This window comes from Rattus norvegicus, chromosome 1 (genome assembly GCF_036323735.1).
Source record: "Rattus norvegicus strain BN/NHsdMcwi chromosome 1, GRCr8, whole genome shotgun sequence".
NCBI classification, from domain to species: Eukaryota; Metazoa; Chordata; class Mammalia; order Rodentia; family Muridae; genus Rattus; species Rattus norvegicus.
This window is the reverse complement of record NC_086019.1, coordinates 137171005-137194657: the sequence shown is the minus strand read 5'-3', so window position 1 is coordinate 137194657 and position 23653 is coordinate 137171005. Positions and strand designations below refer to the sequence as shown.

The following is a 23653-nucleotide window of genomic DNA, read 5'->3' as shown; positions in this document are numbered from 1 at the left end:
GGGTGTGCACCGTAAGCAGAGCTGCCTCTCAGATGCAGTTCCACCCCCACACCCATTAACCGAATGCTCTTAGCAAGCCACCTGGCCTTCCTGAGTCTCCATCAGCCATGAGAGAGATTGGCAAATATGTTTGTCATCCAGGTGAGCTGCCTCCTTCCTGTGCTCTTAGGAAAGCAAGTGGAGGTTGTATTAAGGCTCAGTGGAACTGATGCAATGAACTTGGGAAGGAAGACAGTGACCTCTAATCTGCCATCTCAGGTAGGTGATCTCCACCAGAAACATATGGCAGTGACTTCAATATGTCACCTTAAGCTTTGTGGATTTTATTTTCCTCATCAGTAAGCAGATATGGGGAAGGTAACATTGCTGGGGTGTGAAGACTAAATGAGATGACATCTGGGCAACAACTGATACAGATACACTGTCACTATAGTTGTCACCCGCACCATTGACTCACTAAACTTTGGTTCCAATCCTTAGCACTGCATAGTTAGGGTGTGTTGGCTATAAACTCAGCACTTGGGTGGTGGAGGAAGGAGGATCAGAAGTTCAAGGTCAGCCTCAGCACCGTAGTAAGCTTGAGGGGTGCAGGAGACTCTGACTCAAAATAAAATAAACTAATGTTTAAGAAAGAAGGATTAAGTCCACATTGATCCAGTTAGGCTTTTCAATAGCACCAGGCAAACTGGCAATTCCTAATTTCATGCTTATTTCTTCCCAACTGTGAGACTAGGCACCAGGGATCTGGACACATCATACCCTAGGTCACAATGGCCAGCAGAACTGTATGTTTAGCAATTACTCACTTGGTTCCAATTATCTATTACGGGGTAAGAAGTCACTCAGAAATTTAGGACTGAGAAAAACAGTAACGGTTCTTCTCGATTGCTCTTCATCAGGAGCTCAGAAAGCACTTGGTTGGATGGTTCTAGGCCAAGGGGTACCAGCCACACAGTTGCAGTCAGATGGTGGCTGGTGATGGGACATTGGATACAGCTGCTATTGAGTGCATCTCTTTCCACATCATTTTGAGATTAGAACCTAAGCAAACGGTGGAGGGAGGTACCATGCTCTGAGACACAAGAACACACATGGGAATGCTCTCTCATGTGTCTTTAACACAAGGGGAAGCCATCTGAGTCATCCACAAAGGAAGCATGCTCATAAAAAAAAAGGTGACAGGAAGGCATTCATGCTTATGAACAAAGCTGGATGTATTTCTGTATGTTATCGCAGGGAACCCACTGGCTCCAAGATAGATCTAGAGACAAACCTCAACGGTAACGACTTGGAGGCTGGTGGAACAGAGTTCTCTCTGATCCAGAGGGACACAGACCCTCTTTGGCATCTTTTCGCTCAGAGAGGGTCTGTCAAAGAAACCTTGAACTCCAGGGCTTAGGCCCCAAGTCTTGAAGGGCATTTATTCCAGGAAGGAGAGCTCCAGAGTTGATTTGAAGATTCAAGGAGATAATGGAAGGCAGGGAACTGCCCTTTGGCAATGAGAGTGAAAGTCCTTTGGATAGGGCTGCAGGCAGCCACCTGGAAGAAGCCTCTAAAGCCTGAGCTATTTTTAGCCATAATTGACTCACTTTCATCTGTCAAAATAGCATTAAGCAGCAGTAATGAGCCCTTTAAACAAACAGGCTGTTGATCCTGGGAGCAAGGCAGCTAGCTCTCCTTGCAGGCAAGCCAGGAGGGAATAGTGTAGGAGTAACAGGTGGGCTGCCCCACCAGGAGGTGAAGAAGGAGGTGCCTGGGGATGGATTTCCTCAGACAGACCCCTGATCTTGTGAAGTACTGAGTCCACTGAGAAGGCAGGCAGCCTGTCTCATCTGGAGAAAGCCTGCCTCTGTCTCAGGGTCCCTTTACCTGATGTTCACTAAAAATGAAGGAACAGGCTGGGGGGTGCAGAGTGAAATCGTGAGAGAAATATCTAGGGGTTGGTAAAGAAGAAGGTGGGACACCAACTATGCATAAAGGATGCTCTGTCTGGAAGTGACAAAGAAAACCCGTAGAGTAAGCAGAAATATTTACAAGTAGTATGTCTGGTGAGGGACCAACATCCAGGATCTATTCAGAACTCAGCTTAACAGCCAGAGCACAAACAACCAATTCAAAAATGGGAGAAGGATTCAAGTACACATTTCTCCAAAGATATGCAAATGGGAAATTAGCATATGACAAGTCATTGCGCATCACCAGTGACTGCAGAAAGCACAAAACCACAATGGGGCTGCACATCACACCTTGGAGCCTAACTGTCATCAAGTAAATTAAGGAAGTGACCAGAAAACAAGTATCTGTGACGACTTGCAGAATCTGAAATTCTTATGCTCTGCTGACAAGGAACTTAAATAAGAGTCTACTTTTGAGGTATGCTAGTATCTTTGCTAACCAATGCTCAGGAAAACCCAGTGATTCATTTAAGGTGACTCAGCAATTAAGTGGCACAACCAAGAGTACCATATCATCTGACTCCCGGTGTAGCAGGTGCAGTGGGATCTTGTGCCTCTTCCTTTCCATATCTGTAGGTGCCCAGGGGAGGAGTTCAGTGGGCAACTCTCTCTAGAGGCAGGACAAGATGAATTGTCAGAACACACCAGAGTCTCAATACCTATGAGCACCTAGTGGGACACTATCTTCTTAAAACCTTCTCATCAGTGGACCACATGGGTTTGTCTTCCCTGATTTGCTTGGCTGTTTCCTTGCATGCAAGATACTCCTCTGAAGAAAAGCAGACATGCTCAGATGTCAACTCTTCAATCACACATTCTGAATGCCGTGTGGAGGAACTGAGATGAAAAATAGGAAAATGGATGGGAGCACATGATGTCTTAGCTATTGCATATGGGCCGGACACCATGCTGAGCCTTATCCCATGTGATGGTAAGGTTAGACTTAGCCTTGCTTTCCCCCCTTTAAAGAAAGTGAACCTTGTAGGGTCGTTTATTCACACAAGGCTCCCTGGAAGGGACAGGTCCAGGACTCTCCCACTGTCCCTCATCAGCTTCATTTTACTTCTAGTGTACATGACCAGGAAGGAGTGAAGGGACTCTAGAAGAATAATGTCAAGAAGAGCAAAGTCAAGATGGACATGAGCTTATAATAATAGTAAGAAAAACAATAACAGCACCAAAAAGCTATATTATCTTGCAGGCAAAAGAACCAAAGAAATAGAGGTAGATTGTACTGAGGCTCCAAACAACGGGTAGTCTGGGAGTGCAGCTTACTTGTTTGGCGCACGTGAAACTCTGGGTTCCATCCCCAGCACCTCAAAAAACATAAAAACAAGATACAGAAGTAAAACAAACTCCTCAACCCCTCTCTCTCTGCAAAGAGGGTGGGGATGGATCTCTGGCCTGGAGAAAGTGAGGCGATCCTTGGTTCCTTACCTACAGGTCCGTTTGCTGCCCTAAGCACGGACTCTAGATGCACAACATCAGCATCTCCTGGGAGCATTTTAGACCTGTGCATCCTCAGACCACCCAGATGTCCAGAATCATAAGCCCTAGGAAAACATCCTGCAATCTGTGGTTTAACTGGTGCTCCACCTGATTCCGGTAATGGCATAAACTTGAAAACCATTGCTATCTATCACTAAACCAAGACCAGTTAACATCCAGGGGAGACTAGCAGTGATGTCCTCTAAAAGCTGGCCATGGTCTCTTCTAAATTGAGCTATACCAGAAGGCAGTCATCTTGGCTCTAATTAAAACACACACACACACACACACACACACACACACACACACACACACACACACACACGAGAAAACTATGGACACCAGTAAGCCTGAGTTTGGGAAGGTTATTCATCCAGGATTTCATAAACAGAGGGTGGGAAGAAACATTGCATGTAAGTGAGCTTACCAGACAGGAGCAGGAGGTGCCGTCCTGGGGTTCCTGGGTGAAGGGAAGCGCACATAGTATGCTGGGATCTGTATAGTCCCTCTATTTACACAGGGAATAAGTCAGCTACGATGACAAGGTACTTCATGGCAACTTAGAGAGCTGTAGCCTAATTGACAGTGGGAACAATGAAGAACAAATGCTAGCTTTCTTCTTGGAACAGCCACACACATAGGCAAATAGCTCTCCTTTTTACTCTAAAGGAAACTAAGACTGGGAGATGTTAAGTAAATTGTCCTGGTGAGAAGGTAGAGTGTGGATGAGACTCTGCCTGTGTGAAATTGAGAGGTCTTTACACATCCTCCTGCCACTCCTTATATCCCTAACAGATGGACAAACCACTCTTGAATGACCACAGACAGGCCAATGATGCTAAATTCATTGTGTTCATGTTGACCATTGTGTTCATGTTGAGTCCTCTATGACCCTGACACAAGGCTCAGACCCTGTCTCTGTTTTTGCAAATAGTTGGAATAGGTCACTGTTGGTTCAGTTAACAAATTCACACGTCAGATGATTCTAATAGAAATTTCAACATTCAGAGCCTCGGTCTTAATTCAGAGCCTTGAATCTAAGGGAAGAAACTGAAAATTCTGACAAAACCAAAATTCTGCCATTGGGCGGGGAAAACAGTGGTGGCTTGAAACTGTGAGTGGACAGATGGCTACCACAAAGGTTTCCATGATTTCAGGGCCCAACTGTGGATCTTTTAGCACCTTTCAGAGGCAGGGAAGTCAGGGATCACTTTATTCCTCTGCTTGGCCAGATCCCACTTGAAGAGTCACATATGCTTTTGGGGGTACCAGATTGGAAAAGGACCACAGTGGCAGAAAAAAATCAGGAGTTGAAACATTTAGGAAGAGAAGGCTCTGGGGGAGCATCAAAACATCCTCATTCAGTCAGGGGCTCTCATCAGACACTTAAAAGCTCCCAGGGTACTTTAGGTTGATGAAATAGAGCCCTCGAGGGACTGCTAGATTGAGCCCGTGAGGTAGCGGGTAGGTGGAGGAAAGGAGTGGGGAGAGCAAGCCATCTGGCCACTGGTGAGAGCATCCCAACTCCTGAGAGCCTCAGCAGCCAGGCAGCTCCCTTAGGAAGTGATCAGTCTTCAGCACCTTTTGAAATGTCTGGGTTAAGTGAATCCCTGTATGGAGGCTGTAAAGAGGGGGTACTTTGTTCAGTGAAGGTGGCCTAAGCAAAGGGACTGACTGATAAGCTTAAACTGTAACAGTGGGTCATCTCATAACTCTAGAGGCTGGGCACCCCAAAATTAGAATGCCAGCAGCATTGGCCCCCTATGAGGGCTATGAGACACCTATCTTAGTCTCTCTTCTTTGTCTGTAGATGGCTGTCTTCACACTCACATAGCCTAAACATTTCTGTTCACAAAGACATAAGATACCTAGGATTAAAGCTCATCCTAACATCCAGTTTTAAACTTCTGAGACCACATCACCAAATAAGGTCACATACCAAGGTACTGAGAATTAGATAGGACAGACTTCAACCCGTGAGTTTGAGGAACACAAGTCCATAAGAGTCACACTCCACTCCAGAGTTGTTTGAGTCAATGAACCAGTGCACTTACCAGCTCCAGTCCATCTGAGATTGTGACCAACCAAGGCATTGAGAGGAGCACAATGCAAAGCCGGCGGCTGGCAGAGCCTACCTCAAATGCCAACAAGGTCCCAGCACAAGCAGCTCTCCCAAGAGCTTTGCCAGCCTGCATGGTGGCCCGATGCCCTGGCTGGCTGTTGGCCAGGGAGGATCATAGGAGAGTGGATGGGAAGCCAGGCAGTTAAGTGTGGCACAGTAAGTGGGAAACTATCAGCAGCTGGTCATGAATGGTTCTAATTCAATTACAACAACTGGGAAGGCTGTGACTCACAGAGAGGGCCATCCCTTGATCAGGGCAGCAGCCCCTGGTCCCTGAGCAGATACTCTGTGAATTGGTGCCAAATTAAGTACCAGGAATTTGGAGGCTTGTCTTAGAATGGCACTTATTCAGATCCCCTTCTGCCAGGGCTTAGAAGGGAAGATCAGTGGTGAGGTCCTGCCATCTATCACTGTGAGCAGAAGCCTGAAGGCCAAAGAGCGAGCTGTATGAAGGGATGGACAGTGCAGAGAACAAAGGGACAGCCCAGCATCAGCAGGGGAGCTTTCTCCAAGCATGCCACCCCAGTCCATCGAGGGCCTCCCTAGCCACACCCTTCTCTTTTGCTGCACCAATAGGTAGATAGCCAAGGAACTACAGTTACCTCTCTGGATGTATGTTCTATAGAAAAAAAAAAGATTGTCTGGGCTGGAGAGATGGCTCAGGAGTTAAGAACACCAGCTGCAATCCCAGCATTCAAGAAGTAGAAGCGTGTGAATCTCTGAGTTCGATGCCATCCTAGTCTACAGAATGAGTTCCAGGACAACCAGGGCTACAAAAAGAAACCCTGCCTTGGAGAGGGGAAAAGGCCAAGAGAGGAGAGAATATGTTTGTGGGACTTTTAAGGAGTACAGGGTTACAGCATGATACAGTTCAAATGTAGGGTTAAGATGTCTCATAAAAAACCTATAAACTGTACCGTCTTGATAGCCTCCTCCACCTGCCAACCCTGGGGAGGGAAAGGAAAGCCCAGACCAGTCAGTGGCTGTGAAGCCTTCCCTCTAAATGAAATGAGGTTGAAAAGATCAGCCCATCCCTGCATTCCCTCCCTTTGGCTGAATTATATGTGCTCTGGCTGCTCTTCCAGAGGTCCTGAGTTTAATTCCCAACAATCACATGGTGGCTCATGACCATCTACAATGAGATCTGATGCCCTTCCTGGCACACAGGTGTGCATGCAGATAGAGCGTTCATATACATAAGATATATAAGTAAATAAATGTTTAAAAGCATAAAAAGAAAAGATTGTCTACAGTGTTGGGACACATTCAGATACTGGCATTTATTTGTGTACATGTATGTGCATGTGGGGTGTGTGTGTGTGTGTGTGTAAGTTAAGCCCCTCATTTCTCATCCTCCTCCAGGTGTCGAGCGGTAAAGCCAGCTCTCTGTGACTATGTCTCTTTTTACACACGGGGTATTCGTGTACACTCACACCTCTCTAAATTGAAAACTACCCCACACGGATGCACACCACCTCATGGTCCCTCGAAGCTGCCTGGCCACACCTGGCTCATCACCTGCGTAGGCAGAGGCATGGTTCCCAGTCTTCACTGAGGTCATGAATGAATCCATCCATCACTTCTGATGATTTTTGCAAAGCATTTGTATCTGTGGCCTTGCCCTTTAGAAGTGTCTTTGCTAAAAGGGAGAGAGAAATCCATGCCTTGTTGATCTTCATGACTATTACCACATCGCCCTCCCTAGAGGCAAGTGCCAATTTACTTTCACCTACAATTATTGAAAATACTTGCTTTCCCAAAACCTTTTCAAAAATGTACTATCAACATCCATCACTTCTGATGTCATCTTTACCAGCCCAGTGAAAACTGACATCTGATTGCTGTTGTTTGAAACTGGAGTCCTCTGATTGTGAACAAGGTTGACTCTAATCTGATTGTTTGCATGTGGCATCAGTTTAAACTCTAAGATCTAGCCACAAGGTTTAAGCTCCCAACAAACGATCTTTCTGGAGTTCTCCTGGCCCTTTAGAGTCACAGATTTAAGTCTTAAGCAGGAAAAAATTGTCTCTCTACACCCAAAGCACCCACTCTGTATCAGGAAGGGCCCTCTGAATAATCAGCATGAGGGGCTTTTTTTACTCCTTTGTTGAAGCAATGTGCTGTCTAGACTGGCGTTAGCCAATCACATGTGCAGACTTGCTTGCTGCCTGGAAGGGTAGAATAAAGTTGAGTGAGCCCATGCACCTCTCCTGACAGTGCCCCCACAGTGATCCATGAGCTCTGCTCACCAATTATGCTTGAAGACTTGTGAAGCATGCACTTCCTGCAGGTCCTGCACTAGGATCTAGGGTTATTTAAAAAAAAAAAAAAGAAAGTTGCCTCAGGGTTTGGGGTTTTACTGCTGTGTGGTGAGGAGACACCATGACAAAGGCAACTCTTTTTTTTTTATTGGATAGTTTATGTGTTTACATTTCAAATGTTATCCCCTTTCCTGGTCCCCCCCTTCCATCTCTTCTCCCCCTGCTTCTCTGAGGATGCTCCCCCTCCCACCACCCACTCCCACATCAACATCCTGGCATTCCCCTATACTGGGGCATCAAGCCTTCACAGGACCAAGGGCTTCTCCTCCTATTGAGGCCAGACAATGCCATCCTCTGCTACGCATGCAGCTGGAGCCATGGGTGCCCCCATGTGGACTCTTTGGTTGGTGGATTAGTCCTTGGGAGTTCTAGGGGGTCTGGTTGGTTGATATTGTTGTTCTTCTTATGGGGTTGCAAACCCCTTCTGCTCCTTCAGTCATTTCCCTAACTCCTCCACAGGGGTCCTTGTGCTCAGTCTAATGGTTAGCTGCCAGCATCTTAACCTGTATCAGTAAAGCTCTGGTGGAGTCTCTCAGGAGACATCCCTTTGGGTTCCTGTCTGCAAGCACTCTTGGCATCAGCAATAGTAACTGGGTTTGGTGGCTGCATGTGGAATGGATCCCCAGGATGGGCAGTCTCTGGATGGCCTTTCCTTCAGTCTCTGCTCCACTCTTTGTCCCTGTATTTTGTTCCCCTTTCTAAGAAGGACTGAAGTATCCACACTTTAGTTGTTCTTCTTCTTGAGCTTCATGTGGTCTGTGGATTGTATCTTGGGTAATCCGAGCTTTTGGGCTAATATCCACTTATCAGTAAGTACACATGTGTGGTTTTTATGTGATTAGGTTACCTCACTCAGGATGATATTTTCTAGTTCCATCCATTTGCCTATGAATTTCATGAAGTAATTGTTTTTAATAGCTGAGTAATACTCCATTGTGTACCACATTGTACCACATTTTCTGTATCCATTTGTCTGTTGAAGGGCATCTGGGTTCTTTCCAGCTTCTGGCCATTATAAATAAGGCTGCGATGAACATAGTGGAGCATATATCCTTGTTATATGTTGGAGCATATTTTGGGTATATGCCCAGGAGTGGTATAGCTGGGTCCTCAAGTAGCACTATGTCCAATTTTCTGAGGAACCACTAGACTGGTTACCAGAGTGGTTGCACCAGCTTGCAATCCCACCAACAATGAAGGAGTGTTACTCTTTCTCCACATCCTCCACAGTATCTGTTGTCCCCTCAGTTTTTGATCTTAGCCATTCTGACTGGTGTGAGTTGGAATTTCAGGGTTGTTTTGATTTGCCTTTCCCTGGTGACAAAGGAAGTTGAAACATTTCTTTAGGTGCTTCTTAACCATTCAATATTCCTCATTTGAGAATTCTTTGTTAGCTCGGTACCCCATTGTTTAATTGAATTATTTTGTTCTCCAATGCAACTATTATTATAAGGACAACATCTAATTGGGGCTGGCTTACAGATTCAGAGGTTCAGTCCATTATCATTAAGGTGGGAACATGGCAGCATCCAGGCAGGTATGGTAAAGGATGAGCTGAGAGTTCTACATCTTCATCTGAATGCCCCTAGCAGAATCCTGGCTTCCAGGCAGCTAGGATGAGGGTCTTAAAGCCCACATCCACAGTGACACACCTACTCCAACAAGGCCACACCTGTTCCAACAAGGCTACACCTCCAAATAGTGCCACTTCCTGGGGTCAAGCATATGCAAACCATAACAGAAGCCAATCCACTTCCTTATAGAATTTGGAAGTGTAGGGAGGAAATGACAGGCAAACAAATAATCAAAGTATAACGAGGTAGGTGCTGTGATAGGGGATCAGCACACAGGACCAAAACCATCCAAGGAGGACCTGAAAGTTTCAGTGGGAAGTGTTGTGACAACTGAGAACATTCTAAAGTAGCTGACCAAAAACATAGAGGAAAGGCATTGGAGAAAACTAAGAAAACTGCTACAGTGGCAGTTGGGTATAGAGTAGTGATGAGGAAGGTTTGCAGCCCCAGACTGCTGATGCGTCCAGCCTGACAGGGCCATTGATTTCATCCTATGCACTCATAGGATCATTGAGACTTTTGGGGGCTTGGTCATGTTTGATGTATACTTGAGCTAAATAGAGTATTGGATAAGCCTGGAGTCCTAGACATTTAGGAACCAGAATCCTCTCATTCCATGGCTTCACTGTGTGTGTGTGTGTGTGTGTGTGTGTGTGTGTGTGTGTGTGTGTGTGTACGTGTGCGTGTATACGTGTGCGTGTGAAGGCCAGAAGTCAACCTTAGGTGCCACCCTAGAAAGGTTTTGTTGAGACAGAGTCTCTCAGTGCAGGACAGGATGTAAGGCTCAAGGATTAGGCTACCCTCCTCCAGCTTTTGAAGAGATTAAGCTCCAGTCCTCCTGTTCTCAAGGCAAGCACTTTACCAACTCTTGACAACAGCGCCAACTTTGAAGGTAAAGCCAGAACTTAAATGTCATGCAAAATGGACAAATTCACCCTTAGATTAACTAGGGAATAGAAGAGGCCTCAGTGTCCTACCAAGGAAAGAACAGCAATGGACGGTGGGACTTTTAGATCTGGACTGATCCACATTGCAGGAGACTGCAAAGCAGTAGCCTAGCTGGTGAACCCCTTCCATGGTGTACTGCTACCGTGCCATTCCCATCTCCCTGTGGATATTCCTTCCCTAAAAGGACATGATGAGCCCCAGCCCACAGTGAGGGAGAAAACCCTCACTGTCCCCTCTCTAACCAGAGTCAGCCATTATCCTCACCACATACTGCACCCAAGAATCCAGGGTGAAGGAAGGAAGCACTTTAGAGGTAGCTTTGGCAATCCTCACTGACTGGTCCCATGCTCATAAAATACAGTGCTTAACCGGCACAGCCATTGGGGTGGCCAATTTGAAAAATAATTACTGCCATCTTTGAGATTACTTTGCCTTCTAATTAAAATCTCAAGACTAGGATATTAAAGGTGCATTGTCAATAAACTTTGTGGATGCACCCAGCTAACCTCATTTGGGAAGGCAAAATTAATTAGTTTGTGTTTTAACACCCAGCTGTTATCCCAAGGAATGGAATAGTCTACAAATCAGCCACGCAGTTCTAAATTGGCCAGAGTGACTGTGGAGACAGAAAGGAAATCAGGAGTGATCTGTTCCTACCTAACGTAGTCAGCTTCTATTACAAGCTGCTCATTAAATGGAGCCCCCATGTCCCTGTCAGACAAGGTTCAGGAGTTCCTGTTTACCTTGGAGGCAGAATAAGGAGTAAGTGGGTCCCTCCAACAAAAGCCATCACACTTTGCTTTATTCTGGAACCATGTGGGCCATTAACACCTTTCTCAGGTAGGAATTATGGGTGGAAACTCTGGCACTGAGTCTGAAGAGCTGTGTATCCATTCCTGTCTCAATGTCCACAGTTCCGAAGCTGTGCACAATGCTAGCTTCCCCTTTCTTCTTTCCCACATCTACCCATTTTACAGTTTCATTTGAGTGAAATGGATGTGGCACACAACAGATCTCAGGTCTACTATCCAGACCTGCTACAATGGCAAAGCTTCAAGTTCCAGGAGTTTAACGAAATCGATGCTTGTGGCTCACTCTTACCAAATGTAATGGGAGTTGTTCCTAGCTCTCTTCTTTGGAGACCTATGATGCACCTTATTTTAACCAACCCATCTTCAGATTAGGGGAAAAGAAAATAGAAGCCTCCCTTGCTGTAATCTGGGTACCAGAACTGGTGATATAACCCAGCTTAACCTCAAGGATACTGGGATGTGTGGGGCGGGGAGATGGGGGGAGCACACTGTGGGTTCCAGAAATGCTACTGCCTCTGCCTAGGGAAGCAGGTACAGCATGCAGAGAGCTGGATGACTGCATCCTATAAAGGAATGTAAGCCTTGAAGCCCCAATTGCTAAGCACAGAAAAAGAGTAGGGGGAAAGCTCGTGGCGATCAAGTAGTGTGACTGACAGGTTGAGCCAGGGAGGAGTTAGAGGAAAAACAAGACTCTTTCAGGAAGAGGGGACGGATGTGCTTAATTTGGGGAAAGAGAAAAAGAGAGTTCATGCAAGATGCAGACGGGAAGAGGTATGGAATGGAGAGATCTCAGTATGAACATGTCATGGCACTGTCCCCTGCTAGCTGCTTGCTTGTCCCATTGATTAAACTCATACAACATAGCTTCTGGGCATTGCATTACTAGCCTGCATAGAAATTCATTTCAGAGAGCTGTCCCCTGCTAAGGCCTTACTATCAGAAAGTAAACAAAGCATAAATCCCTAGGATAGAATTTGGTGGTTAGTTCGGGGAGTGAGCCTCAGTGTGGTTCATGGGTCTCTGGATAATATCAGCTGCAACTTGCTGAACTCTGGATAACTGTAGTTGCAGCTACAGCCATGTCACCCCAACCCTGACCCACATGGAATCGCCACAGGGTGAAAACTGCCCCAGAGGCCAAGATTGGGAAACACATCTTATATCTAAACCCTGTCTAATCCTATGCATATGGACTTGCTTCTGCTCAGGAAAATCTTCCTGGTCCACTGCCTTTGCCTCTGTCCACTGAAAGCGGAAGAGAAGTTCAATCTAGGAGGTACCCTAACCACAGACAGATTCCATCTGACTCACTCACTTAATAAGGTCTCACATGACACTTTTAAGTAAATATATTTTTGATAATATTGGGAATCGAACCCAGAGCTTCATGCATGCTGGACAATTGTTCTACCACTGAATGCCCACAGTGTTCTACACACACACACACACACACACACACACACACACACACACACACACACACTTTCTAGTGCTTTTAAAAACAACTCAGAAAATCTTAGCGTCACCTCACAGAGCCACAATAAAATTGGCCATTCCTGAAGATGCATGCCACCATTGCCACTGCGCCCCATTATGTGACAACACAGAGGGCAGACACCAGTTCTCCTTATACACACCCCAACTCCCACTTTACTCCACTGTAACTCGGCCAAGTTGCTGGGCTGGCTGAGTTCTCATCTTTCCTATATTTACTCTGTCCCTCTTTCCCTTCCAAATAAAACCTGTATTTGGGTTCTTTCCCACCTCATAGTCAGAACAGGAGTTACTGGAGTTAGAGAAATCTCAGTGTGCAGACTACACAAAGGGGTAGGCTTCAGGCATCTCCTAAAGTTCCTGGTGTTGCAGTGGACAATGAATTAAGAAACTTCACATTAGGGCTAAAATGTGATAGGCTACCTTAGCAAAGGGCAAGCTCCCCATTACTGGATGTGTGTCAGTTGAAGCAGATGAACATTTCCCAGGGTGGGAGGGAGGACCTGCCATTGTTGGCTATCCTTCTGAGACTCATCTTTAAAAAAACAAACAACAAAAAAAATGTTACTGAAGTACAATTGATACCTATTACTTCCCATTTTGTAGCTGCAGTTTGATGAGCTGTAACCACCAGTTGTGAAATCACCTGCACAATCCTGCTTTTAAGGCTTTTATCACTATTAAAAGCCCTTTTATACCCATTTTCAGCCACTTGGAATCGTCTCCTTACAGAACCCCTGCCTTATCTCCCAGGGCCTTCCAGGTTCATCTCATAGCCCCGTTGAACAGAGAACACCATGGTGACTCAGGAGCCCCAACTTCAGCATCAAGCATCCCTAAACAACCACTGTGCGTCATTGCTGTTAGTTGCCAGACCCACATCTTAGCATCGTGTACTTCCCTGGCCAACCATGTAGTCTCAAAGGACAAAGAACATAAGTGTGCAATCAGAGGACCTGATGAAGGGAGCCTCATTTCCACCCCTCACCAATAGGATCTTGTTTAATCCTTGAGAACTTCCTAATGCCCCAGTCTGTGGTATGACCACTATGTGAAACCCAGGGTGAGGAGTAGAATACTGTGAAGGGCTACTGAAATCAAGGCTAGACTTCAGTTGAGCTACATGAGGGGAGTGGCTGTGGAATGTTATTAGGATGGCTGGTATATTAGTCAGGGTTCTCTAAAATAACAAATACATACATGCATATGTATATATGTATAAAGATGATTTGTTAGAATGACTTACAGTCTGTGGTCCAGCTAATTCAACAATGGTTAACTATCAGTGGAAGGACCACTAATCTAGTAGTTGTCCAGTCCATAAGGCTGAATGTTTCAACTGGTCTTCGGTATATGCCAGAATCCTGAAAAAGTGAGCTCTAATACCGCAGAAAGAATAGATTTGCTAGTGAGGCAAAAGCAAGCAGGCGAAAAACAATACCTTCCTTCTTCCATATTCTCATACAGACTTCCAACAGAAGTACAGACCAGATTAGAGGTGGGTCTTCCCACCTCAAAAGTTCTGGATTCAAGGTATATCTTCCCATCTTAAACATCAAAATTAGAAGTGCATCTTTCTGCTTCAAATTAAGCAAAAATCCCTCACAGGTGTGCCCTATATGGGAGGGGAGTAGTTATTTCCAAATGTAGTCAAGTTGACAGCCAAGAATAGCCATCATAGTTGGAGAAGAATAAGGGTCACAAGATGGACTTTTCAAAGCATGAACTTCTCAAAAGATCAGAACAGCATTGCAATATGGGGCAGTTGGAAGGAAACCTCACAAAGTACAGCCTTTCAGAAACACCCAAGTAGTTGCAATCTGTACTTCTGGTATCCTGTGGATTCTTGGAACAATGACATCAATTCCCCTCTTAGCTTAGGATCTCCAGCGTCAATATCTCCCATGAGATATCTCTCATTGGCAGTATGGCTAACTAATGTTATCTACCTAACTCATCAAAAGTTTTTATTGCTATGAAAAGACACCATAACCACAGCATCCTGGAACCCTGTGGGACTTACTACACATAGGCTACCCCTCATATTCTCAATATATTTTCTTTCAGACAAGTGACACCCCAACCCATGCCTGTAGCTAACCCATGGAAAGTAGGCTATGACCCTGTGGAAGCTCAGTGTAAGGGAAGGAAAAACTAAACACAGCCCTCTGTTCTGAAATCAGACCTCCTTCCATGTAAGTGATAATACACTTCTTCAGCAGTTCTATCCCTTAGCACAGAGGCAGCAAGAGAGATGAACCCACAGTATAATGAAAAGTCACACATGTGCACAGGCATGCGTGTGCACTGCAGTCCCATGAGATGTCAACAGCCTGGAAAAGAACCTATTAACAGGTGACCTCAGGTACAACCCAGAGACCAAGACAAAAGTGCAACAAACTCTTGATAGGGGAAGCACTATGAGACAACATAGGGCCTTGGAAGAGAGCTGTGGCCATTTATACTTGGGAGGCTGATACAGTGTAGGGAAAGTCAAAGCTGCCCATGTAGCCAGGGCAGGTCTTTTAGAGTTTCCACCATGGAATTCGAATGCCCCGTGGAAATGGGAGAGGTTTCTGAGAGATGCCCAGGAGGCTGTAAGGAGTAGGGGGAGGGGCAATGGTTGACTATCACCATAGAAACAGTAGTAGGAGAAGAAAGGAAAGATCTGTGCTGTGTCCACAGACTTGTTCTTTACTGTTTTCAATTGTGTCCTCTGTGTTTGCAGTTACCAGAGACACTGCACAGCTCTGTCTTTGTCGTTCCATCTTCTCCCCTGTTGGAAAAAATCTAGTTGCTAGGAAGTTTCTAGGTTCCCATAGGATAAAATGGAGGAGACAGAAGGAAGAGAGCCTCCAAGTGACAAACTTAGAGAACAACCATGGTTATACAAAGGATCACCAATCTCCCACTGTGCCCAGGAGAACTACAGGCCTGGATGTGGTCATTTGAACCCACAGTCTCTGATCTCGGTCCAAAGTGACATTAACATCAGAACAGATAGACAGTCCTGTTGGAGGGGTAGGTTGTGGGGGTCCTCAGAATACCTTTTATTTGATCAAACATTGCAAATATTGCATATTTTAATTACGTGGATTATTAGGCATTTGTAACATCATCAAATTCATAAGCTAATGCTTCCTCCAAAGCAAAGAAATGTTCTAGGGTTGACTCTGGGATCTTTTGGGTTCCCTTTTTGAGCTGCAGAAAGAGCCATTGTATATAAAGGATTTCTTGGGCTTCTAGGAAGCCTTTCCCTCCTCTACACTCCCTGCCAACTAAAATCACTATGAAGAACACACACACACACACACACACACACACACACACACACACACACACACAGTTTTAACCTTCAACAGTAAGTAATATTTCGCTCTGGTGTCCTACTTCCAGCATGAATTTAATAAGCTCATCTGAGGATAAAGCTGCATGTGTTGCTGTGCTGTAGGACATCAGAAACCATGCTGGCCTTCACTTCAGTGGAATAGTGGCAAGTGGGAGCTTGTGAGATGCTGTGCCATGAAGGTTGTTTAAGGACAGAAAATGATGGTCTGGGTCTGGTTTAGAGACACATTGGGCCAGCTCAGTGGTCAGAAATTCTGCCTTCGAATTGGCACAGAAACCTGGCTATTAAGCTTGTTCTGCCGGGGGAAGTGGGGGGGAGTGGAGCTTTAACTACAAATAAAGAGATGAGGGGGGCACTCAGTTTGTCCAGAGACAAACAGTAGGAATCGAGAATGATGGCAAGCAGAAGGTTTCTCATGTGGAGAGAGATTTCTAGACTCTCCTGGAATGGTAGAACCTGGAGGTGTCTGGACTACATGGCAATATGAAAAATGAGATTCATCAAAGACTTTCTCCAAGACACAGAAAACTGACGATGGTACCATCTGAATTGCATATCTCCATGCTCTGGGCATGATTCTTCATCCAGAATGAAGACAGACTCTTCTATGCTGAGGTCCTGGCTAAGGTACACAGACACACACAGAGCTCCACTCACCTAGGAAGCCTCCTCTAGCGTCCTGCTCTCTGTACTTCTCTGTGTTTCCTCTCATCATTCTTTGACAGAGTCCCAAGGCAGGAAATACTGCCTTGCTATTCAAGGTGGATGATAAAATAAGGTGGTAGATCTTTAGAAGAAACATATAGAGAGAATCCAGCCCAGACCACTGCCCAGAGTGCCTTGGCTCTGCAGAAAAGCTACATGCATGGTCAGAGAACAGCAGCTGCCTCAGAGGGCAGGGCTTCTGGGAGCACTGATAGGAAACAAGCCCAACTGTGCCTGCTCAAGTGAAGAAAACGAATGGGACTCTCTGTAAGGCAGTGGGCTCTGTAGAAGCAAACATGCTTTCATAGAGATCAGGACACACCAAAGCATGTTGATGGTGGCTCTTTAATGTTCTTAGTGTGGTTGCATAGTCATAATTGGAGCCCTATGGTCGCAAAGCCAAAAATATTTATCTTCCAGTCTGTTACAAAAAAAAAACAAAACAAAAACAAAAACAAACAAAACAAAAACAAAAAAACAAAAAAACTGCTAACCCTGCTTCAATTGTCAATAGGTTTGAGTTCAAAACAAGATACATGCCACGTGAGTGGCCTTGGGCTGCCAGTTTTCATCTTGGCACCCCAGACCTCACAGACTTTCACAGGAAAGCACAGACTCAAGGTGTAGTCCAGGTGCTTAACTGTGGAGGTGATCAGACTTCTGAGAAGGATGCCTTGGGTCTGTGACGTGGTGATTGGCTCTTGGAGTGGCCAAGAAAAAAGTTTCTTTCTTCTTGGAAAGAAGTAGTCACAAACACATTTCCTGATTGTTTCTTGACGTGTTTGTTTATAATGTATAATATATAGTGGGTATATGGGGGGGAGGTGCACATGCATGCCTTGCATGCAAGTATGTATGTATGGATACACGGTTGATATTATGTATCTTTGCTCTCTGCCTTCTTTTTAGAGACAGGGTCTCTTGCTAACCCAGAGCTCACTGATTGGCTAGGCTGGGTGACCAATGAGCTCCAGAGATCCTCCTGTTTCCACTGGGAGGTACCCAACAGGGCTAGAGGTGTACTCCTCCCACTTTTACCTGGGTACTGAGGAACCCAAACAGATTCTTATGCTTGCAAGCCAAGAATTCACCAACCGAGCCATCTTCCCAGGCTTTAGGGTTCCTTTTCTAACTTCTTTTTTTTTCTTCTCCAGATATTGGCTGACCAACAAAGTCCACATCAAAAGACCAACCACTGGCCTCCTGATGTACACCCTGGCCACACGCTTCTGCAATCAGATCTACCTTTATGGCTTCTGGCCCTTCCCATTGGATCAGAATCAGAACCCCGTCAAGTACCACTATTATGACAGCCTCAAGTATGGCTACACCTCCCAGGCCAGCCCCCACACCATGCCCTTGGAATTCAAGGCCCTCAAGAGCCTACATGAACAGGGGGCATTGAAACTGACTGTCGGCCAGTGTGACGGGGCTACGTAAGGAGGGCAGCCCATGGGACTCAGTGGCTCACTTTCCTGCCAGCTACACCATAGGCAGATGGGAGTCGGGGTGGCACAAACAATAGAACAAGCAGGCTAGTGGTTTTCTTTGTTAAAGTGTAAAACAGTGACCAGAATATATATATCTATACCTGCATATATATATTGACCTGAGTATTTATAACTGTGTGGTGTTCATCTAGCATTAGGCAGATAAGCCACAGGAAGAAGGTGTGGAGAACCCACCTGGACCAGATGGAGACTCAGTCCATCTTTGGGGGCAGAAGGACTTGACACGAAAAGAAGCCAGTCCCATGACTTTGGATGACAACCCACTTCCTGGGCTGGATGGATCTTTGGGCTCATGGATGAATGGAGAGCCACCTGTTGTCAGCTTCCCCGAACCTCCAAGTGAAGTAGATTCTGGGTAGCCCAGACCCAGAGATGACAGCTTGGACCAGTCTAAAGAGGTGCAGTTCATGGAGGAGAGACTTGAAGAGTTCCACTGGGCAAAGAGGCACAAGGAGACCAAGCAGCACTGGTCACAACAGAGCTGAGGGCTTTGTTCATGAACTTGAGAGTGCAGCTGCCCAAAGGACAAGTACGGATGGCGTCCCAGACAAGCCTTCCCAGTTATGGAGAAAGGCTGGAGGAAGCTCAATGACAGCCCCAAATTCTGGTTAGACAAGTACCACCTGGGACTTAGTAGGGCAGGACTTAGTAAGACGTGGCCCTAAAGAGGTAGATTGTTGTAAATCATGGTTTTAGAAACTTGACATCTTCTAGGAGTTTGCTCCACCTCAGAAAAGGACAAAAGAGTGTACAAATTAGGATTGTTTTTGTTGGGTGAGGCCCACTGAGGCAGAAGTGACCCTAGAACTTCAACTTCCAGGTTAGCTTTTATCCCATCCTCTTAGAATGTCACATGAAGGAACTCTACTGTCCCATCTACCACCAGAAAGACACAGCAGGTGCTTGAAAGAGCATGGTCACAGTAGGTGTCATCTTGTTCAAAACATATACAGTCAGCTTTCTAGGCACCTCACAGGGCCCTAGAACTGGGCACCTGGAAGGCTGTGACACATCTACCCCTGGGTCTCTACAGTCATTCCATGTTTGCTTTCTGCATCCTGCACTCTGAGAGTCCCCTGCAGCCAGCCTGCTGTGTCAATGTCACCTTGTCACTTTCCCATTTTGAGTCATCCCTGCCCACACCAAGCTCTTCTGGGAGAGGTTCCAGTGTCCACCCTACATCCCTCCCCACCCTCACACCCCTACACCACCAACCACTGCAGAGTTTTTGCAAAAGCCTTCTCCCCTCTGTTAGGGCTCCCACTTAAGACTTGTTTTTCTTGTAAAAAGCCCAAAGCCAAACACAGGTCCAAACACTGGACATAATCTCCAGGGGAAATCTGGGCTTGATGCCAACAACTTAGGGGTTGGACTTACAGGTCACACAGTGCAAAGCATTAGCCAGCTTGATGTGTTAGATGCAATTCCCTAATTCCCTCGCCTGATAAATAATGGTGTTTTAAAACATATTTGAAAGATAAATGTAAAAAAAAACAAAACAAAACACTATTATCTTGAAGGTGAAGAGAGTTAAAAAAAAAAAGTAATCAAGATCCTCTCCCAAGCGTATGAGGCCTGACGTAATTAATCAACAGCCATTCAGAACACGATGCTTGCTCTAAATTAATGGCTGATGGGAAGTGAGCAAAGACAATGGAGGGATACCCTAGAACCATTAACCCTGCGTACAGTCCCTCCAGCCCCACGCAGGCTGAGGACTGTATATCTCTATGTTTCTCTCTTTGTTCTTGTTGCAGTATGAAGCTTGTGATTTGGGATTTGCGTCATAAAATGAATATTTTAAAAAGTAACAGCCATAACAGCCTCCCTGGGAGCTGAGTGGTTCAGCCTCCTCATGAGCAGCGGAGATAATTAGTATCATATTTTACATGTGTCCAGAGCTTTCCATCTGAAGGCTCTCAACGGCTCTAGAAGACACTTAATTTCCAAAGTCTGCGGTGTCCTGGAGGAATAGGTACAATCACCACCAGGGCTCTGCATTAGGAAAGCCCTTGGATGTCAGAACACCCCACGTGGAGTCATACAGAAGGCTGCAGAGGTCAGGTACTGGACATGACCATGAGCACCACCCAGCATCCTCTCTGTGAAGAGTTAGAGGGCCATTTGTCTAACTGGGCTTACACAGGCTATAACCTGATGGGAAAAGGCAGAGGTCCCAGGACCACCCATATATGCCCTTTCCCTAACTTAGCAGACCTGGCCTATTAGAATGATCTGGGCATGTAACTGCAAGATCTCTATGGGCCTTGGTTTTCCCTCTTGCCATTCTTCTCCAATCAGCAGCCAAGTGTCCTCTACTACTTACTGAGAACTCACTTGGGGCTGGGTTCTATTGAAGTCTTTTAACATAAACTGGTTGACTTTGGCTGGCCTTGGGGAGACACAGCCTTCACTCTTAAACTCATAGCTGCCACGTAACATCACAGCAGCCTCAGCCAGTCCCCTCTACTGTTGGCTATCAGTAACCTCCTCAGTCTGCCCGCCTAAGCCTGCCAGACCTCCATTTACTCTGAACCCCCAGTGGCCCCACCCTCAGCCTCTGCTATCACCAAAAAAAGGCCATTTGACATCAGACCTTTTCTCATATTCTCTTGGCCTCTCCCTCCCACTTAACCTTCATTCTTCCACAAGTGAGGCTTCTCCTGTAGGCAAGTAGTCTTTCCTCTCCTGCCCTCAGACTTTTCCCAGCCCCTCTTGCATTCACCCTGATTCCTAGAGCCTCTCCACTTAACTCCTCTACCACCAGACCTTGGCAGCATCTGCAGTCCCTACTGCCACCAATCCCCCGTACCACACCTTAATGTTCCCTCCTAGCCTACTCCTAGGACCAGCATCTATAGCCACCTCCATGTGCTAAATTGAAAGGCCTCTCTCATTGCAAAGCCCTATGGTGAATTCTCCTGGGCAAAACACTATGTTCTTAAGATTTTTACCCCTCCCATCCCAACCTCCATGACCACGTATTTATATATTTATTTATGTATTTATGAGGTATTTATTGGCATTCCTACCTTGAGCTGAAAGGAGCCAAGGAAGATCTGCCCATTTTCCCCTCTCTTCTCCCGGTACCACAAAGTAACCATTCCTTCCAACAAGGTCCTCCCTGAAGTCCTATAAGCCATGCATCCATAGTTGCATGCTTTCCTTCAGACCCAACTGCCACTACCCAAAGAATACCCTCAACTCCCCTTAGCTGTTTAGCTCCACTAGAAGCTCCCAGTTCCAAGAAGATACACTGCTTGTTAAGCATACTTAATCTGCTCTGACATCTTGAGCTCAAGACATCTGAAGCTAAGTAGACCATCTATCTTCCCAGCATGATCCCCTATTTTCTGGTTGGAATACCAATGATTCTTTCAACACAGTCTGGGTCCCTAAGATAGCCACTGACTCATCCATGTATTCCCTCATTACTCTTTCCAACTAGTCCCAACCTCACCTCTACTTGTCCGTTGGACCACCTGAGTAGTGGTCTCCTCTCCCAGACCTCCCTGAGCATGCTCAATGGTATGTAACTCCAGCTCTTCGTGAACTTTGCTAAGATCTCCTGGCCCACAAAAATGTGCCTGTCTTTATCCTGACATTACACCCAATCAGGTCCCTTCATACCCTGCAATGGTCAATCCAGAAGAGTTGTCAGTATTGGAAAAGCACCGTGTTTCCTGGCCCCGTGCCTTTGGCCTTGCAGTTTGCATCTTCTGGATCATTCTTGAGTTTCTTCCAAGGCGCATGCAGAGACCACATCCTCCATGAAGCCCTCCCCAGTCCATCAATGCTGGGACCTCTCCCCCCACAGAACCACCACAGCACTTTATTTCTCCCTTTCTCACGGCACTTACCATATTCTGCCTTGTATTATAGCTACTTGTGCACTTGTCCTATGTCTGTTCGTAGACTGTAACCCTGCCAAGGGCAGGCACTGTTTTATTCATCTGTATCCATCACAGCATTAGGCGTGGTGCATAGCACACAACAGTTGCTCAATAAATGTTTGTTGGATCAAATCCTGGATGTCTATAGAGGCTTTTATAGTGAATGAAGCCATTTCACATCTATCATGCTGAGAGAACCTTCTGAAAACTCATGTGGGTTGGACCAAAGCAGAAGAAATAGGTCACTAAGCTGAGGCAAAGGCCTGCATGGAATTTTCACCAACGTCCCCCCCCCCACCCAAGGGCCTTTTCTATAAATCCATGTGGTTGGAACACTGGTTGGAAACTAAAAATTGACTTTCGGTAGATGTGGGCTTGGCTGCCCCAGGTTAGTATCATATCTTCCAAGGACGAACTTTAATATGAACCATAGCACATATGCCCATCAATGCAGGCAGATTTTCACTGTTTCTGGGGAGGACAAATGCCATTTGGGTTTTCTTAGAGCCTGGAGGTTTGAGCTGTGGGACCTCGTCCATCATTCCCACTGTTGTTGTTGAGGGTGGGAAACCATCCATCCAGATGGCAGGGAGACCAATAGCTCCAAGAGGCTGCTGGTTGATGAATCTCTTCATGCCTAATTAAGGCTCTCTTTCCAGAATGGAACAGAGACAGTTATTGATGCCAGTCAGATGGGACTCCAGACATGAATGCTCCCTCATAAATGCCCTTAATAGCATCTCCAGTGACACTAACAGCCAGCCCCACCCACTGCTTCTTACCACCCCTTCCGGGTGTCATCTTTTCCCATCTTCATCCCCATCCTTTCACTCCCCTCCTCCAAAGCCCTCCCAGGTCCTGAGTGGCAGCTCTTAGCCCTGGGTACCTGAACTCTAACCTGAGTCATTGTGAGATGGCATGGAGGGAAAGGAGGAGGCAAAACACTTAATACTACCCCTCTTGGAGGCAGAAAACAAATGGCTTTTGTTCTGGTGGTGGGCCATTCACAGCAATGGGAGGTTTCCATGGTTACCATCTCGAAGCAGTATGAGTTGCCTTTGGGCACTATAAGGACACTTTAATTTCCATTCTCATCAGTCCGGGTTGTGGGAAATCTTCATATGTGGTGCATGTATAACCCCCAGGCAATCTAGTCACTCGAATTGCCTTTAGACAAAGCCCAGTGAAGTCACCCAACCAGGACACTAAAGGGCCTTGCAGCCTGTCTCACCTTGTCTTCCCTACCATTTCCTGAGGCATCAGACCTTCCCCTGCAAGGAACCTAGCAGAGGAAAGGGCCTTCCAAAGGGACTCCAAGAACTGTCAAGAAAAGTTCAAATGCTCTAGCCAAGAAAACAGCTTCAAAATCTGAAGAGGCGTCTACAAAGCTGATCCAGACCAGCTAGGAGCAGTCAATCCTTGGGAAGTGTAGGAAAATGAAGACCCAAGAAAGAGGAAAATTGCCCTGAGTATGCCAACCA

General features: G+C 46.0%; 1 protein-coding gene across 2 annotated transcripts in view; it reads left to right on the top strand.

The window, feature by feature from the left end:
- Positions 1-22304, top strand: part of St8sia2 (ST8 alpha-N-acetyl-neuraminide alpha-2,8-sialyltransferase 2) — a 75443-nt gene extending 53139 nt beyond the window's left edge. Inside the window, exon 6 of one of the 2 annotated variants that reach the window (NM_057156.2) lies at positions 17923-22304. In NM_057156.2, coding sequence (NP_476497.1) covers positions 17923-18208 — 286 coding nt within the window. In that variant the 3' untranslated portion in view covers positions 18209-22304. The other variant, XM_063268334.1, reaches the window with a different exon arrangement.
- The last annotated feature ends 1349 nt before the right edge of the window (positions 22305-23653 follow it).